This window comes from Falco peregrinus, chromosome 1 (assembly GCF_023634155.1).
Source record: "Falco peregrinus isolate bFalPer1 chromosome 1, bFalPer1.pri, whole genome shotgun sequence".
Classification (NCBI taxonomy): Eukaryota; Metazoa; Chordata; class Aves; order Falconiformes; family Falconidae; genus Falco; species Falco peregrinus.
Window position 1 is genome coordinate 128,547,654 of NC_073721.1, and position 18,047 is coordinate 128,565,700.

Below are 18,047 nucleotides of genomic sequence, written 5' to 3' on the forward strand. Positions count from 1 at the left end.
ACTGCACTTGCTTATTTCGGGCCTTATCGGTAAACACAGGCAGAGTCACGCAACGGCTTCAGAAAACGGGGCCTCTGGTCCTACACCAGCATCAGCCTGGCATGGTCTCACTGCAGCTGGAGTCACTGGGCCAAGTCCATGGGAGCCTCTCCGCCCCACAGGGATGGTGTGAGGCGCTGCCACTGAGTCCCTGCTGGTCCCAGTGCTCTTCTGAATCACCAAGTCAGGCACTGAGAGACCCATGCCCAGGAAGATCCCACCTTACCTTCCCCTGCAGCAGACGAATGCCAGCTTTGGGATGTCCCTAGTGGAAAGGTGGTTCTTGACTCTCTTGTCTTGACCTATGGCCCTTGTCATGTATAATGGAGACGTTATTTGGCTGATGGACCTCATGGGCTGTCCTAAACCATCCTTCTACTTTTCCTCCAAGGCTTCTGATAGCCTTGATAGCTCAAACCATGGTTTGGACCTCCCAGTCCTCACCTTCTCTTTTCCTGCAATATTTTGATTACAACATTAAACAGTGAAGACAAAGCCGGCACAGCATGGAGCGAAGCTGCCTGGGCTGGTTCAATGAATTCAGGTGGGTCTGAGGCTGTATCGTCTCAGTGTTTCATCACAAACTGGTGACCGGGCAGGACCTGGACACTCAGAGACAAGGAGCTACTCCTTTTCATTCGGGCTTGTTTAGCGGGTCTGAACACCTCCCTGCTCTAGCTGGAATCTCCCTGAAGTCTTGGGCAATCAGCTTCCCTATTTTCTTCCCCAACACGCTCTTTTGTTTCTGTCTCTTCTGGGAAGTTTTTGTGCATTGCTTAATGAGTGATTGGTATTGGGAGCTGCACGGAGCTTTCATCAGTCAGGGGCTATGGCTGAGCATGGGAACAGGTTCAAGAGCAGCACCCGTTGCACCTGATGGTTATACTTGTTCCAGTATCATCGCTTGCCAGGTACTGCGGTGGCTGGCTAAGATGGCACTGCATGCAAGTGGAAGAAAAGGAGGCACCTGGCTCTGCTGGCATGGGCTGACTGGCAGCCAATGTAAACTCTTCGGCCTGAGTCAGAGGAAGTCCTGTTCTCGTTCTTTGCCCCGTTGTGAAAACACCCTTGCTCCAGTCCAGAATCCCAGCAGCTTGACTTTCTCAATAGCAAGGAGTAAAGGTGTCCTTCCTTGTGTCCTTCAGGGCCTTCAATGACCATGGTGAAGGAGGCTGAAGGTGGCTGAAGTCCTCCAACACGCTGGTCCCTCCATAGGGGCTTTGCTCCAGCCCAGTTCATTTGAAGGATCCCTCTCATTTTTCTGAAGAGAGTAACCTGAGCAGCAGGAGAACCCCTGCTGCAAGGCTGTCTGACAGATTCTCAAAGAGGCACTGAAGTGCTTTGAGCTTCTTTATGGACAAAGATAAACTCTTGAATGGGATCTTAGAGTGACATGATAATTCAGCTAGGTGATGAAAAATGTAGTATAGAGACAAGGGAACAAGATGTCCTTAGAGGACTTGGAGATGTATTAGCATTTTTCCAAGATTTCCAAGGGGTTTTTTTCCCTGCAGACACATCAACGATGAAGGTAAATTTCAACCATTGAAAACTTGTCCCAGTTAGTCCAGAAACAGTGGTACTGGCTGGACCTCAATAACATCCTCCTCCTCTCCACCCAAGCTTTGGGCATCAGTTCATCCAAGATTTTAAACATGGATGGGGGCCACAGGAGTATGGCATGGGTGGGCTGTCCTTCAGCTGTCGAAGCGTGATTCTGAAAGGATACAGCCCAGTGGTACTCAGACGGTCTGGTTTGGGGTATTTTCCCTTTCCCTCTAGCGAAAGACAGTTCACATGCCCCATAAACGTGCTTTGTGGTACTAAGACTAGATATGATGGAATATCCAGCATTTGATGGAATATCCAACACTAGAAATGCTGGAAAATGAAAAAGGCAAGAAATGCTACACAGTGAACAAGATAGAAAAGGAGTTTCAGTGGCTTCGGTTTATTGTATCATCCCGTAAAACTGTACCAGTCCCAGCTTTGCCGCAAGGACACCCAGGTCCTTGCCCCCCAGCAACGTCTGGGCAGCAGATGAGCCCACTGCTCAGTCCATGCTCCTCATGGGGAAGCACTGCTTGGCTTGGACGTGTCACATCTTGTGTGCTCCCAGGGGGCAGTCCATAAAGTGACGTCATGTCCACCTTCTTGCCATCACAGACACTGAGCTCCAACTGCTGGAGCAAGGTGGAGAGGAGAGGGAAGACCTGCCACCTGGTGACTGCGCTTCCCTTTCCCCAGACTGAAAACCAGCACCTTCTCCTTATCCGCCTTGTTCCCTTGGGTCCCCTCGTCACTGAGGAAACGCTCTGGGTTGGAGGTCAGTGGATCCTTCCAAAGCTTCCTGGAGGGCAAGCATTGGATGCTGGGATGGCATCTCCTGGCCACAGGTGTGGGGGGCACTGGAAGGTGGGAGCTGTCCGTAAGAATATCCCTGAATTTAGCAGATAGCTCACGTGCTCCCTTTTCTCTTTAAAGTGGGTTGACCCCACTCCTGTCTAGGAAGGTAACTGTGCAGGAAGGGTCCTGTATGTCATGGCAGGAGGCTTTCTGCCTCAGAAGGTGCTTACTCAGCATGATTCACTTCCCACTGATGCACAAGCACACAACAGCCCTTTGGGCTATAGTACCTGTTCAACACTATGTCCCTGGTCCTGCTGGGGAGAGAAAAGTCTCTGAGAGTTCCGGAAGCAAAAAGGTTCTGCATCCTCAGGGGACTATTAGTTTGCTTCTGACACTGCTGAAGTAAGGATGTGGCCCGGAGAGATGGCTTTATGAGGGGTGGTTGCATTGTCCATGAGCTAGATTGGGCAACCGTGAGCTGGGTGGAGCATCTTCAGTGAAGGCAAGAATTGCTCTTCGGGAGCTCCTACGTTAGCCTGCACAAGGGCTGTGAGCTCCCCGTGTCCACCATGAAGCCATCACTCTACAAGTCGATAATACTCTCCCTGCCTCTCGCCCACTGCTGTTGGGGTGGCTGTTCCAAGATGCCTCAAGTCCACCTTGTCCTTCCCTCCTTTGCACCCTGTGCCCGTACCTGTGCGGGATGGTGAAGGGCAGGAAGGAGGAGTGCCTGAACATCTCCAGGATAAAGGCTTCTGTGTAGGGCAGCATGCCCCGGTCCGACAGCCTCGGTCTCCTCTCCCGGCCGATGGTCTGGTCTGTGGGAGGTCGAGAGGAGGGAGCCGGTTGGGGTCACACAGTGAGATTTGGGTTTCTATCCTGTCGGAGAAAACTTTGCTAAAATATTCTGCTCTCATGCATCCTGATTCACCCTCCGGTTATGTCAGGTTTGTATAACTTCTCTGGAATGGGGGAGTTTCCACAGAGTAACTCAAAGATAAATCAGTCATTCAATAGACACCTCCCTGAACCAGGAAAAGCCACCCTGGCTTGTGAGGCTTGACTATAAGTTGTGCCCTTTGCTTTTTCCTGAAGCCTCTTTCCAGGGCTAATGTCCCATGCTGTCTCAAGAGGTTTCTCTGGAAGGTCGAAGAAGACCAATGAGCAGAAGAACGATTGCTTGGACCCAAACTGGCTGCCTGGTGTTGGACAAAGATGTGTCAGATGGAGCTATAACATGAGGAACCTGAGAAAATCCGCAGTAGCTGAGGGACCTAGTGGGAAAAGATACCTGCTCCAAAGAAGTCGTTCACAAGGTTGATGATCTTCTACTTAGGGATCTGCACGACAATATTTGCTACCACTTTTTTCCCCAGGCACTGATCAGTGAGGGAGTTAGTGATGTCTCAGATGCTCTGAGAGGAAGAGAAGACAAGTCATGGCAGCAGAACCCACAGAGGAATGGGCGTTACTGATGCAGGGGAAGCCCAGGGTCACACAAGCTCTGGAGAACATCATCATCTTCCAGCCCTGCTGGTCCCTACCACTTTTGCAATCTGTGAAAACAAGGAGACAGTCCTGCATGGAACCTGTGGCACAGATCAGGTGTCCAACCAACAAAGTGGTCCTGTCGCACAGGGCCATGGAGGAGGAGGAGGAGGAGGGCTGCAGTGCTGGCCTGCGCATGGAGAGACTGCGGGTGAGAGAGGCTGCAGCTGGACCGGCTCAGTGCAGCAGTACCGGCAAGAACGTAGCTGCCCTTTGATGCTTGGCTGCAAGAAAACCAGCTTGCTAATAGACCAAAGAGCACGGATGCACCTCTGGTACAGGTGAGGGTCCTGCAAGCTCTGACCTTGTTGTAGGTCTTGTAGGGCTCCTGGACAATTTTCTGCAGGAAATGAAGGAATCACTCATTGAAATCTTTAAATAACCTCATGGAGCAGCTGGGAAGATACCGTAGCATGGGGATGAAGTCTGCAGGGTTGCCAGCAGCAGCCACATCCCCAAATTCATTGCCGAGGTTCACCAAGCTGAGCAGCTCTTGGTCGTTGTGCTCGTAACGCTTGCCAAAGCAGATGGCACAGATGACATTGGCCACAGAAACCACCAGGTACCGGTTCAGGTCAAAGCTCTTCTCCTCATCCATCAGCTGCAGGAACTTGGTGACCAGGTAGTCAGCCTCCTTGGAGACGTGCTCCTCCAGCAGGCAGGTGGAGGAGGACGTGGGGCTGGGGGCGATGGAGAAGGTCTTCAGGGCGTTCTGGGCCAGCTTTCTGCGGGCTTTCCACACCTCCCCCGAGTCGGGGCTGAAGGCCAGGCTCTGGCCGTTCGAAATGTATTGGAAGCTGTGGAGGTCCGGGCGCCCCATGAAGTCTTCTCCTTGCTTCACCAGCGCTTGCTTGATGGTGTCCAACCCGCTCAGCACCAGGACGGGACGGGTGCCGATCCTCACCTCCATCACGTCCCCATACTTCTGGCTCAGTCTGGTCAGGACCAGGTGCGTGTCCTTCCTCAGCTCCAGCACGTTGCCGAGGATGGGGTAGCCTCGGGGTCCTGGGGGGCTCTTCAGCTCCTTGGGCACGTGCTGCTGGAGGGACTGGAGCAGCAGGAAGACCAGGCAGAAGACGGCAGCCGCGAGAAGGACCTCAGTGGCCGAGACAGTGCCTTGGCTTCCCACCAGCGACATCACAGCCTTCATCGCTGCCGGCATGTAGGAACCCTAAAGGTGTTAACCAGAAGTGTGGTGAAGAGCCGGGATTAGCAAGAGCTTGAGTCCTGCAGATGTTCCTGATGCTGAGAAAAGGCAACAAGTGTCCTTAAACAGTTCAGGGTGATGGAGCTGTCTGTGCAGCACTTTGGGGTTTTCAAGGGCAAAAGCTGGAAACCTGTAAAGTCTCCAGACACACCCATCGCTTACAGAGGACCTCAGCCCCCCAGCACCTTTAATGGCACCCCTTCCCCTGCAGAAGACCCCAGTGCCCACTGGCACAGCCATGGCTCCTGCACAGGGCAGACAGTCTGTTTGCACTGAGGCACAGAAAACCACAGCTCAGAACAGCGCAGGGAGGCAGGAGGAAAGGACCAGCCACCCCTTGGTGAAGCTGGCCCCATGCCCACCAGCCCTGCGAGCATGTGTAGGCAGGAGGCTGGATCTGCTGGTGGCTGGGTGGCAGGGAGCGAGGGTGCCACAGGGCTGTCCTGCAGGAACACATGGCTCGCTGGGTGGGCAGGGGAGGGAGGGGGAGCCCGGTGCATGAATTCCTCCTTTAGACCCGTATATGACCTTCCAGTCCTATATCCATGTTTGAACACACACACACATTGTCTCCTACCTGCAGGTCCTTGCAATAGACAGGGCAGGTTGTACTGCCTGTGGCTCCCAGGAAAGATAGGCAGAGGGTGCCTGGACCGCCTGCCCTGGGGAGCCCAGGGCATCCTCATCTCCCACCTGGGCCTTCTTTTCCCACCACCTGGAAGGCCACAGCTTTATATGCGCTCCCCTTGTTGCACGGCCGGGTGCTTATCTCTTGGGGGGCACAGCATGAAAGCCCTGGGGCATAGCTACCCACCGACAAATGGGGCTGAGCCTGGCTGGAGCCAGCCCGAGAAACAAGGGAAGAAAATTCCTCAGCTCCAACAGGCTCTGGGGGAAAAATGGTGACTTCTTCTCCTACCCAGTGCACGTGCCTGCCCTAGAGCCCAGGACAGGGAGGCAGAAGGGGGTCCCCACCCCCTGCTGTAGGGAGGACAGAGGACACGCTCTTGGCATTGCTGCCTCGTGGGATGTGGGTACTAGCATTTCCCCCAGAGACCTTTTCTGGGCTGACCAGACTGTTCCCAGCACACAAAGGTCTGTCACCTCCATGGCCACCCTGGAGGTGGTGGGAGCTGCAGGCTCTGGCTGCTTCCAGCAGCGAGGGGGTGTGTTTGCAGCAAGGCATCCACAGCCACAGCCCTCTCCATCCCCGGGGAATCGTTCGGTGTGACCCTGTGCCCTGGGACTGGTGGTGGCAGGACCTTCTGGCCCAGCGGCAGAGCCAGGCTCAGGTTAACGATTGCCCAGGCTTGCGTGAGAAGGCGGCTGGCTCGCTTCCCCCAGCTCCTCCGAGGGAGAGGAGTGGCAGGGCAGAGGGGAGGAGGTGAGCTGGAGAGATAGGAGGGGTGAAAGGGGCAGTACTGGGCAAGGCTGGACCGGTTCATCCCTCCAAAAACACAGTGTGCCAACCCACAGGAGATGCAGGAGGGAGCAGGGCTGCTGCTCCAGTTGGGGCAAAATTCAGGGCTTTGGGAAGTGCAGCCGGGATGAGCAGGCACCAGCCAGGGCTTTGGGGTTTGGCCCTAGGTTTCATTCCATCTTTGAAAACTACAGTGGGAATTTGGCCCAGGTAAAAGCTGAGCTAATATTTAATAAAGGCTTTCAACATCTGGTCTAATCGGGCTCATTAATAGCAATGACGCTGTTCATTAATGTTTGGCAAGAACAGTTACAAAACCCTGGCTCCTAATATTCATTCTGATAATTGCCAGGCACCTTGCAGACCTACCGGCCCTGGCTTCAGCGAGGAAGATGCTTGGGAGTGTTTTGGGGAGGGAGGCTGGGGTTTCGCAGGAGCAGGGCAACACAGGGCTTGTCCCACAGGCTAGGTCCACATGGCCTCTCCCATCCCCATGGATCTACCTGGCTCTGTTGCATGGGCTTGGGGAGGTGGGGGTGCAGACTGACCCCCCCCAGGCAGCATTTCAGACCTCTGTGGCCTTGCACTGATGGGGAACCCCCCACCAGCCTCTCCTGATACATCATATCCCAAAGCACTGGAGGAACTGGGGAGGGTCCTGGAACCGTATCAGGAACACCAAAGGGATCCCCAGGACCCACCTGCCCCACTTCCACCCCCTCCATCCCCTTTCCCTGCCCCCCCAACAGCCTCCTCTGTGCTGGCTGCCAAGCCCTGGCAGGGCAGGGTGCCTCCTGATGAGAACAGCGTTAAGAGCTGCCGCCTTGCGTGCCAGGCAGCCTCACACCCCAAACACATCCTCACCCAGGGACGGGCCCCCACCCTGCCACCGCCCCTCGCTCAGCCCTGGGCTCCCCGGAGCTGCCCGGGGGGCAGCCACACAGCCACCACCGGGCCCCTGCCCTTGGCAGGGCTCGCACACGCCTGTGAGCGCACGAGGATGCCCCTTGCTTCCCTCCGTGGGTCACCGCTCAGGGGAGGATCCCGGCTGTTGGTGCATATGCTTGTGCCAACATGTGTGTGCAAGGATATATGTGAGCAAGGGGATGACGGCGCCTGCAGGCATGTGCACGTGTGGCAGAGCATGTGTGTATGTGAACACGTGCAAATATATACATGCAAGAGCACAAATGTGCTGTGCATTTGTAGGCAAGTGAGCTATTTATGTATATATAAGACACATATAGAATGTTTGTGTACATGAGAGCATGTTAAAATGGGCATGTGTGCACTGCGGGTCAGCGTGGATGCGCATCAGCTCTGTATGTGCAATGTATATGTGTAGTCTGTATGCGCAGTGACATGCCTGTATAGGTGTACCTATAGATGGGGTGAATGCACGCGCGTGAGCGCTGGGACGTGGGTTCAGGGAAGCTGTGGGCATGGGTGCCTCCTGTGTTTGATGGGGTGCCACAGTGCGTGCCGGCGTGTGGGGAGACATCTCTGCCTGGGGTTTACAGCCGTGTGGCCATGTCCTGTGTGGTCCATGTGCCCTGAGCCCCTCCTGAGCTGCGGGGAAAGGCAGCACAGGGGCATTTGCACAGCGTGTCCCCTCGGGGATGGACAGCCCTGCCTGGGACCCTCGGAGCAGCCTGGGGCACTGCTCAGTGTACCCAGGGCCACAAAGGGGACATTGGCGGTGACACGACTGAGCCCCCCTGCTTTGCACGGTGGGAAGCTGCCCTTTCCCTCACTCCTCATGGCTGGAAAGGGCTGGGATGTCTGTGTCCTGTGGAGGGGCACACAAGTGGCAGGGGGGGCTGCTGTCCCCTTGCAGGTGATGGCAGCATCCCATGGCAGAGGGGATGCAGTCCTGTTACCCTGAACGTGTCCCCGGTGCTGGGGAGCCCCCCCAGCCCCAGGCAGCCGGGGGGGCTGATCCTGAGCGGCTCCGGCGCCGCCTTGACCCCGGGCCAGGCTCCTGGACGTGAGGCCACCGCCCTGGTCCTTTAAAAGCCATTTCCCCCCCCACCCACCCATAGCGTGACTGCGAGTGACCGGGGCAGCCCTCCCGGGTCTGTCCGGAGCCCCTTCGCACGCGATGTCCCCGGTGCCACCTCTGTGACCCACCGGCGGGGCGGGACCCCCGGTCCCTTTCCCATCCTTCTGTGGCTGGGCTGGGGACAGGGGTGCGGGTGAAGGGGGTGACATCTGCGGCTCAGGCTGGTCCCCCTTGTCCTCCCAGAAGGGCAGGTCCTGGCCTGTCACCCCACGAGGACCGGGGATGGAGAGGGCAGGGCTGGAGCTGCAAACTCTGCCTGAGACCCCCCTCTGGTCCCCCGAACATCCCCCCCGACGTGCCCCCCCCCCTCCAGCTGCACCTCAGCCCCATCCCCGTGCCACCTCGACCCCCGGGTCGCTCTGTCCGCAGGGGACAGGAGGTGACAGAGGGCGCGGTGGCTTCTCACGCGAACCTGGACAATCTTTAACTGGGCCGGGGCAGCGAGGGCCGTGACCCCTGGGGCTGCCCCACCGCCCCCTTCCCCAGGGGGACCCGGTCCGGGCTGGGGACCAGCAGAGCGTCCCCGTAGCTGGGCGGGGGGTGGAACGGAGCCGGTGACCCCCCTCCGGCTCCCCTCCCTCTGCTTTACGGGGCAGCACCGGCGGGCGGACGGGCAAGCCCCCGGGGAGGGATTGCTAAAGCACCGCGGTGGGAAGGGTGGTCAGCGCTCATCCCTGCGCGTTCGAGGAGCACCGTGAGGGGGTGACCCCCTCCTCCCGCCCGGCACCGCGCGCACCGGGGCTGTTTTCCCACGCTCCCGCTCGCCCCGCGGTTTCGGGACACTGGGGACATCCCGGGGCTGCGGGCACCGGCGGCGGGTTGGGGCGGGGGTGCTGCATAGAACCGGGTGCCCGCAGCGGGGGCTGCGACAGCGGGGAGCGGCGGAGCCGGGGCGCTGCCCGGGGGGTCGTGGGGGGAACCGGGGCTCGGGACCGGCGCCTTTAAGATCCTGCCGGTAGCGTGACTGGAGTGACCGGGGCGGTGCGGGTTGCCCAAACATCCCGCCCGCTTCGCACGCGATGCCCGCCCCGGTCTGAAACCCACGGGAGGCACCGGCACCCCCCGGCCCGTTGGGACAACCCCCCCCTTCCCCCGCCCCCTCGCAGCCTCCCACGGGGACAGGCAGGGCAGCGGGGCTCCGCAGCCCACGGGCGGAGCGGGAGCGGAGGGGCCGGGGGTGCGGGGGGGTGGGGGTGGTCCGGGGAGTTATTTCGGAGTTTGGACGCACGTCAACTTTGATTAGGCTTCGGTCACGTGACGGGAGGTGGCCGGGCCAATCAGGGCGAGCGGCGATGCATATAAAGCAGGAGCGAAGGGCGAGCGGGGGTACCTGCCGCGAGGATCGGGCCCCCCGCCGCGCCGCGCCGGAGGTGAGTAGGGGGCATGGCTGTGCCCGCAGGATGGAGAGGTGCGGGGGGCACTGCCAGCTCCCCCACGGGACCCCCGAGGGATGGAAAACCTGGGGGTGCCCTGCTATGGGTGGTCCCCCTGCTCTAGCTCCCCGAATCCCCGTTAGCATCCTTCCCATAGCTGTTGGAAGGTGATTTCTGGGGGGTCCTGGGGGTGATCCTTGCCCTGCGGTGGCCACGATCGGCAGCTGCGGGCTGGGCTGAGGGTCCTGGCTGGGCTGCACCCACTGGGGTGCAGGGATCCCATCAGCCCTCCAGGCTCCTCAACTTGTGGGACCAGGCTGTGGCACCCTGCCCAACCCAAGGGTAGGTGGGATTTCGAATCCAGCCTCTTCCTACCCTTGGCTCAGGGTTTTCTGAGGGATTCCTATCAAAGCTGGGAGCCTGGTGCCGCCACCCCATGCCACAGCCATGTCTTTCATGGCCATCGGTTTCGTAGGAATTTGTGGCACTGCTGTATTCAGTTTGGTGGCGAGCAGAGGCTCGGTGCAAGCAACCTAATGACTCCAGTCAGGAGGATTCAGCTCTCCTACAGTCAAGCACTCTGGAAAGGGCTTTGTGGTAGAAAAGAGTAGTTGAGAGCATGGTTCCTTCCCTGACACACAGAGAAATAGCTCTGAGACCTATTCCTTTCACTCCTGGCTAGCACAAAAACTGCTTTTAAGTGCAAGCAGTTTCCTGAAGTGCAGAAAACCGGTGCAGCTCTGGATCAGAAGTTAAGCCCAGCTTTCCTGCCCGCAGCCCTTTGCGGTCACTGCTAAGGGTGTTTCAAATCAGAGGTGCCCTGGGGAACTTCCCCCCTTCATGATGCCTCTTTGGCTTATTACTAAGGTTCCTACATGCCGGCAGCGATGAAGGCTGTGATGTCGCTGGTGGGAAGCCAAGGCACTGTCTCGGCCACTGAGGTCCTTCTCGCGGCTGCCGTCTTCTGCCTGGTCTTCCTGCTGCTCCAGTCCCTCCAGCAGCACGTGCCCAAGGAGCTGAAGAGCCCCCCAGGACCCCGAGGCTACCCCATCCTCGGCAACGTGCTGGAGCTGAGGAAGGACACGCACCTGGTCCTGACCAGACTGAGCCAGAAGTATGGGGACGTGATGGAGGTGAGGATCGGCACCCGTCCCGTCCTGGTGCTGAGCGGGTTGGACACCATCAAGCAAGCGCTGGTGAAGCAAGGAGAAGACTTCATGGGGCGCCCGGACCTCCACAGCTTCCAATACATTTCGAACGGCCAGAGCCTGGCCTTCAGCCCCGACTCGGGGGAGGTGTGGAAAGCCCGCAGAAAGCTGGCCCAGAACGCCCTGAAGACCTTCTCCATCGCCCCCAGCCCCACGTCCTCCTCCACCTGCCTGCTGGAGGAGCACGTCTCCAAGGAGGCTGACTACCTGGTCACCAAGTTCCTGCAGCTGATGGATGAGGAGAAGAGCTTTGACCTGAACCGGTACCTGGTGGTTTCTGTGGCCAATGTCATCTGTGCCATCTGCTTTGGCAAGCGTTACGAGCACAACGACCAAGAGCTGCTCAGCTTGGTGAACCTCGGCAATGAATTTGGGGATGTGGCTGCTGCTGGCAACCCTGCAGACTTCATCCCCATGCTACGGTATCTTCCCAGCCGCACCATGCATCTCTTCAAGGACATCAACAGGCGTTTCAGCTTCTTTGTGCAAAAAATTGTCCAGGAGCATTACACCAGCTTTGATAAGGTAAGAGCTTGGAATGCTCTTGGATGTGATTAGAGATGCCTACAACTGTCAGTTGCTGCCTGCCGGGCAATGCCGGGAAGAAGGTACTCCCTTGTCCCCCCACCTCTGCCCAGGAAAGCTCCTCGGAGCTCTCCAATCTGTAGTTAATGCCCCCGAGAGCTGGCACTGGCTGGGGGAGGTTTCCCCAGCCCTGGATGTCCATGATGTCCCTGACTCACCTGCTCTTCCCCAGGAGCACATCCGGGACATCACGGATTCGCTGATAGAGCACTGCCAGGAGAAGAGCACAGGGGAGGATGCCTGTGTCCTGCTCTCCAATGAGAAGATCATCAGCATTGTCAATGACCTCTTTGGAGCAGGTGGGAACATTTCTGGGGGTGAAGCCTTGCTGCTGGGAGGCTGGGTGGGGGCGTTGGAGCTGTTGGGGTGAGACCCTGGCCACGCTTGAGTGTTTGGAGCTGCTGCTGGGCTCCCGGGTGCCCTCCTGAGCAGTGACCAGAGCAAATGGTTATTTGGTCATAGCTGATGGTGGAACTGCTCCAAGGCAAACGTCTGGAGTGATGGGATCTGTAAATACCTGCTAGCCTGTCCTCTTTTGGTAACTAAGTATCTTTTTCACATCCACCCAGGTTTTGACACTGTGACAACTGGCCTATCCTGGAGCCTCATGTATGTTGCCTTGTATCCCAACATCCAGAAGAAGATCCATGAAGAACTAGGTGAGTCCATGAACCTGCTTTTGCCGGGGCTAAAAACTCTCTGGCAAGGGCTGGCCCCAACCCACTCCCTTCTCTCGACCTCCCACAGACCAGACCATCGGCTGGGAGAGGAGACCGAGGCTGTCGGACCGGGGCATGCTGCCCTACACAGAAGCCTTTATCCTGGAGATGTTCAGGCACTCCTCCTTCCTGCCCTTCACCATCCCGCACAGGTACGGGCTGGAGTGGCTGACATGTTGTCTGGGGTGTTGGGGGTTTTTTGGAGTGTTTTTCTGGGAAGTGCCATTTTGGCAGATAATTGCCTGGGAACCAGTCCCTGCTACGGGGAAATATTCCAGTGCACAGCCTGAGTTACTTGTGCTAAAGCTCCCTGTGTCTTTCGTGCTCGCTGATAGTGCTGGCACCTGTGGCTGCATCTGTTGCCCAGCTTGCTGCCCTCCTGGGGGTGAATCCTTTCCTTTGAGGGTAGTTTTATTCCAAAGCCTTTGCTAGTAGAGGGATGGTGAACACCCCTGGGTTTTTACTTCCCTCTGCCTTGGAAGAAACCACAACACAACTCATCCAGCTTCCTGAAACTAAAATCTTTCTGCTTGAGGAAAAGTGTTAACCAAGACTATTTAGTCTCTGAAATACAAACCGGGGTATTTTCTAGCCAGCTCTAGAAGTACAAATAGGGTATTGAAAACGGAACGCCCCTAGGGCTTGCCAAGCTTTGTTTTGTTGCAAAGCTGTGGGTCTCCTCTTAACTTTTCTTCCCCCCTGCCTTTATTACTTTCAGTACAACAAAAGCGACAGTGTTGAATGGCTATTACATCCCCAAGGATACCTGCGTGTTTATCAACCAGTGGCAAGTGAATCATGATGAGTGAGTATCCCAAACCCCCCGTGCTCACCCAGGCTGCCGTGGGTTTGCTTGGCTTTAAGATCACTCTGATCCTTTAGAGCAACATGCCAAAAGCCAGATGGGCCACGAAGGCAGGAAAAGGCAGATCGGACCAAAAATCACGTGGGTTTCCTCAGCCCAGCCTTGGCTCTCCGGGGCATGGAGCCACCTTGGGTTGACTTGGTCACCAGTTCAGCAAGTCCCCAACACCAGGGCTTACCCAATTTCTGTGCAGTAATGTGATGTCCTCAATGCACCGGACTTTCCACATACGTGCAAGGGCTGGCAGCTTGGGCTGCTGAATAATCAGGAATCAGTAGATCCTGCTGCCAAGCAGCCCTTGTGATCTGGGTTGACGGCTCTGGATGTGCTCAGCAAGAGCTGAGCCCGGTTCCCTCTTTCAGGAAGAAATATGCCCTGACGTGCCTCTCGTTAAACTCAATAGGCTCATGTTGTTATTGCTGATAATCAGCTTTGGTGATTGAAAGGGGCTCTGGAAACCAAAGCCCTGGTTTACTCCTCCACTGCTCTCCAGTAGAAACCCTCCTGGGGGGCAGTAAGTTGACTAAGGCTTGATACACAAGGTGGTTCCCAGACCAGGTGTTCTGGATCAGAAGTTCAAGAGACTTGTATCCAAATAGCCCAGCAGTGCAGAAACATTAAACTTTTCTTCTGCTTGTGCTGGTGAGCACTGCAACAGGACAGTGTCTTTAGGGTCAGAGAGGATTCTCCATATCCAAGCATAAATTCTTAGCTAAGACACTGGAAAATCCCACCTGGCACCTCCCAGCAGCTGAGTTGGGACAGGTTGGGAAGTTTTCCCTCTTTGAGTTCTACCAGCAAAACCTTCAGGTTTCCGTTCTTTTTTTTTTTTTATGAGCTGCTGACCGATTTCTGTGCTCTCCTTTTGGCTGAAACTGCAGGATCTCTCGCTATTGCATGCTGAATTAAATCCATCTCTGGTATCTGCACAGGCAAACACAATCAGAGTTTGAAATAGAGGTCTCAGTAGACTGAGCTGATGGTGTCTGACACTTAGTTGGCATTTTAGATTGGGGTAGAGGTTGCCAAAGTTTTTGGAGGGTGAAATGAGAAAGCATTGCAGTGCTGCTCTCTGCGAGGATTTGGTTTTTTGTTTTTGGTTTTTTGTTTGGTTTTTTTTTATTGCTGTCCCTACCACAATGGCTGAAAACAGCTTCCTTCAGCATGTCTCCTTTCTGCTCCAGGACCCTTTGGAAGGACCCTTCAACTTTCAACCCTGAGCGGTTCCTCAATGCTGCAGGGACTGAAATAAGTAGGACAGAGAGTGACAAGGTGATGGCTTTCGGCTTGGGGAAGAGGCGATGCATCGGGGAGTCCATAGGCCGGTGGGAGATCTTCCTCTTCTTGACCACCATGCTGCAGCAGCTGGAGTTCAGCCTTCTCCCTGGGGAGGAGGTGGACATCACTCCTCAGTATGGACTGACAATGAAATACAAGAAATGCGAGTGCTTCCAGATTAAGAAGCGTTTCCCCGTGAAGAACTCAGCATAAGCTGTGGGAGGACGTGTCGCTTTGCAGAAAGCCAGCCCTTGGACTCAGACACTCAGCCTGCCTTTGCCAGCGCTCTCTGGAAGCCAGCGCAGCCCCTCGCAGTGTTGCTTCACTGGAGGCTTGTTCATCTCGTGTAATTGCGAGCAGGGAGGGATAACGCCAGATTTGCCGGGCTCCTCGCAGCCCCCCCAGACTGCTCCACTGCCCTTGCGTGCAGGAAAGCTCACCGGGGTCCAGCCTGCCCACCCCTCCTGGGCAAGTCCAGGGGGCCGCAGCCCTGTGGTGGGGAGGGGGAGGCTTTGGGCTGGGAGAAGCAGTGTGGGACATCAGTAGGGGTGTCCTCAACCTGCCCGGTGCTGCAGGCAGAGCTGGAGTTGCTGTGGGCAACTCCCTTCATCCACAAAATGGGAATAAACCTGCATGTTCCTCCCCGAGAAACCTGGCCAGCCTTTTTGTGCGGTGGGGAAAGTCTTTAAGCTCATTTGGCAGAGCTGTTTGCCAAGCCGCTGGCTCCCTGTGCTGGTGGGAAGGGGCTCTCCAGCCGATGCAGTGGCTCCCTGCGGCAGCACCCAGCCCAAGCGGAGCCCTGCTGGGTGCCACCTCGCACAGCCACATTCCCTGAATGTAAATTCATTAAATCAATACCCAAGTGTTTCTACCAATCCTTGGTGACGGCCTACTGGGGGGAAAAAAGTTATATATATTCATAAGTAGCGCTGCTCGCAAATTGACATATTAGCTAAATTCCTAACAAGAAGCCTCCTGGAAAATATCGAAGGACTCAGAACAAGGGACAAGATGTAGTAAGAGGCACAGCAGAACACTTCTGGCTTTCAGGCTATGCATCTTTTGTTTTGAACTAGTGTGGTTTTATTTTTTGTTAAGCAATAGATGTCTATACTCAGACAAGTAACAGGAGCACTGGTCTGAGGACCGCAGGGGATGCGCTGCCTTATGTTGCATCCGCTTTAGCCAGCGTGAAGGTGAATTCTCATGGCAAACGGAGCAGCAATTCCTGCTTGTGTGGAATGCATCCATATGCTGGGATATCAACTGCACAGTATTTCTAATCCAATAAATATGTATATGAAAGTTTCTTGCTTGGTTCTTGCTGGTCTTATTCCACTGGAAAAAGATTTTTTTGGGGGGAGGGGGGGAAGCCCCCTCTACCTCTCTATCATCCTTTACAATCTGACTTGGGTATGTTGGATCAGGGGTTTTCCTACAGACACGTGAGTTGGCTGTCCTGTTACTGTCAGGGGTGGGACCCCAGTGCCTTTAGGGGCAGTTTTTAGCCCTTGTGGGTGCTGTCTCTGGTCCCTCTTCCTGCGTATATAAAGAAGCTACAGCCTCAGCTGTGATTTGCAGAGAGGTGATGCCAAGCTCTGGCTTAGTTCAGGTTTTCACTAAAAATCAAGATTAGCCATTCTGTCCCTGAAAAAAAAAATCAATAGCTTGAAAAAAGCCTTTCAGAGCCTTCAGGGAGGCAATCCACAGAGGGATGCTTTGAGCCATTGCCTACTCTGTGCTTCCCCATCTCGAAGCATGGTTATTTCTGAGGCTTTGCATAACTTAACTTTTAAAAAAGGCAAGAAACATTAAATTGCCATGCAAATAATATGGAAGTATATGAAAAGTTGGGGCCGGCGCATACCTGAAGTGGCATCCCTGCAGGGACCAGCCTGCCAGGGTTGCCAGCTCGGCAGGGTAGGAAACAGCTCTTGCCCCACAGGGACATTTTCACGAGCCACAAATATTTAGCCAAGCCCTCAAACAGGGCTGTAACATCGGGAATCTTGGCCAAATTCAGTCTTCTGCTGAAAAGTGTTCTTTTCCCCAAATCCCTGCCCTGGGGTGCTCTGTGGTGTGAGCTACCCTTGCCCCACACAGGGAAAAAATCAGAATAAGTGCAGAAAAGTTAATATTTGACGCTGTCTATCACCAAGACATAAAGGACAGCTGAATAATTCAGTTATTTTTAATTTTGGGGCTGTGCTGTGGAAAAGCGGCTCTCGGTATGAGGAGCCTTCCTCCCCCCATGACCTTGCTCACCTTAGTGTTATTGTTACTGACTGCTATCACAACGATTTGGCTTTTAATTAGCATCCCCGGGACAGCCTGCCATTAGCTGGGGAAGGTCAGCAGCGTGCGGATCCAGCACCCCACCCGCTCCTTCCTCCCAGTAATCAGCAAAACAGCCTCTGGCTTCAGAGCGGGTAAAAGCTGCTTTTAATGGAGCCAAGGGGAAAGTGGGAGATGGATGTATCCGTGCCTCTGCCGGTGAGTCCAAGGAAGGTGATGGAGGTGTGAAGGAGGTCATGGAGGTGACGAAGGTGATGGAGGTGTGGTGGAGGTGATGGAGGTGTGATGGAGCTGATTGCGGTGTGACAGAGGTGATGGAGGTGACAGAGGTATGATGGAGGTGAAGGAGGTGATGAAGGTGTGACAGAGGTGATAGAGATATAATGGGGGTGATGGAGGCATGATGGAGGCAATGGAGGTGTGGAGGAGATGATAGAGGTGGTGGAGGTCAAAGAAGGGATGCAGGTGTGATTGATGTCACAGAGAGGATGCAAGTGTGACAGAGGTGATGGAGAACATCTGGAGTGGTGATGGGGGTGATAGAGACATAGAATCGTAGAACTACAGAAGGGTTTGGGTTGACAGGGACCTTAAAGATCACCCAGTTCCACCCCCTGTGCCATGGGCAGGGACACCTACCACTGATGAGGACGTGTGGCAGCAGTGATACAGGTGGGACAGAAGTGACAAGGGTGGGATGGAGGTGACAAGGGTGGGATGGAGGTGACTGGGGTGGGATGGAGGTGACAGGGGTGGGACTGAGGTGACTGGGGTGGGATGGAGGTGACTGGGGTGGGATGGAGGTGACAGGGATGTGATGGAGGTGACTGGAGTGGGATGGAATTGACAGCTGATGGAGGACGTGAGGCAACAGTGACGGGGTGTGACAGAGGTCACAGAGGCAATGGAGGTGTGATGTAGACGTGACGTAGGTGTGCTGGACGCATGGCGGAGGGGTGCTGGTGCGCGGAAGGCACTGGAGGTGTGAGGGCGGTGCGATGGCGGCTCCCGCCGCGCCGTCGCACTGCGCATGCGCCGAGCAGCGACTCCTCCGCGCCTCTCTATGGTCGCCCGGCGGTGGCTGGAGCGCCGCTCCCGG

At 55.8% G+C, this 18,047-nt stretch overlaps 1 protein-coding gene and 1 pseudogene across 1 annotated transcript; one reads left to right on the forward strand and one right to left on the reverse strand.

The window, feature by feature from the left end:
• Positions 1 to 2,092: 2,092 nt before the first annotated feature.
• LOC101916600 (cytochrome P450 1A5-like) lies at positions 2,093 to 5,600 on the reverse strand (annotated as a pseudogene).
• A 4,232-nt stretch (positions 5,601 to 9,832) lies between these two features.
• Positions 9,833 to 15,962, forward strand: LOC101910881 (cytochrome P450 1A4-like). Its single transcript, XM_013300766.3, has 7 exons — positions 9,833 to 9,995; positions 10,866 to 11,731; positions 11,964 to 12,090; positions 12,361 to 12,450; positions 12,539 to 12,662; positions 13,229 to 13,315; positions 14,560 to 15,962. Exons 2-7 carry the CDS (start codon positions 10,874 to 10,876, stop codon positions 14,864 to 14,866), a joined length of 1,593 nt encoding a protein of 530 aa, XP_013156220.3. The 5' UTR covers positions 9,833 to 9,995; positions 10,866 to 10,873; the 3' UTR covers positions 14,867 to 15,962.
• The last annotated feature ends 2,085 nt before the right edge of the window (positions 15,963 to 18,047 follow it).

Bases quoted from the DNA above. Each gene is read 5' to 3' on its own strand.
- LOC101910881 (XM_013300766.3), top strand. From the start codon at position 10,874: ATGCCGGCAGCGATGAAGGCTGTGATGTCGCTGGTGGGAAGCCAAGGC. The intron at 12,451-12,538 runs GTGAGTCCATGA...GACCTCCCACAG, and splicing joins GAAGATCCATGAAGAACTAG to ACCAGACCATCGGCTGGGAG. The intron at 13,316-14,559 runs GTGAGTATCCCA...TTTCTGCTCCAG, and splicing joins TGGCAAGTGAATCATGATGA to GACCCTTTGGAAGGACCCTT.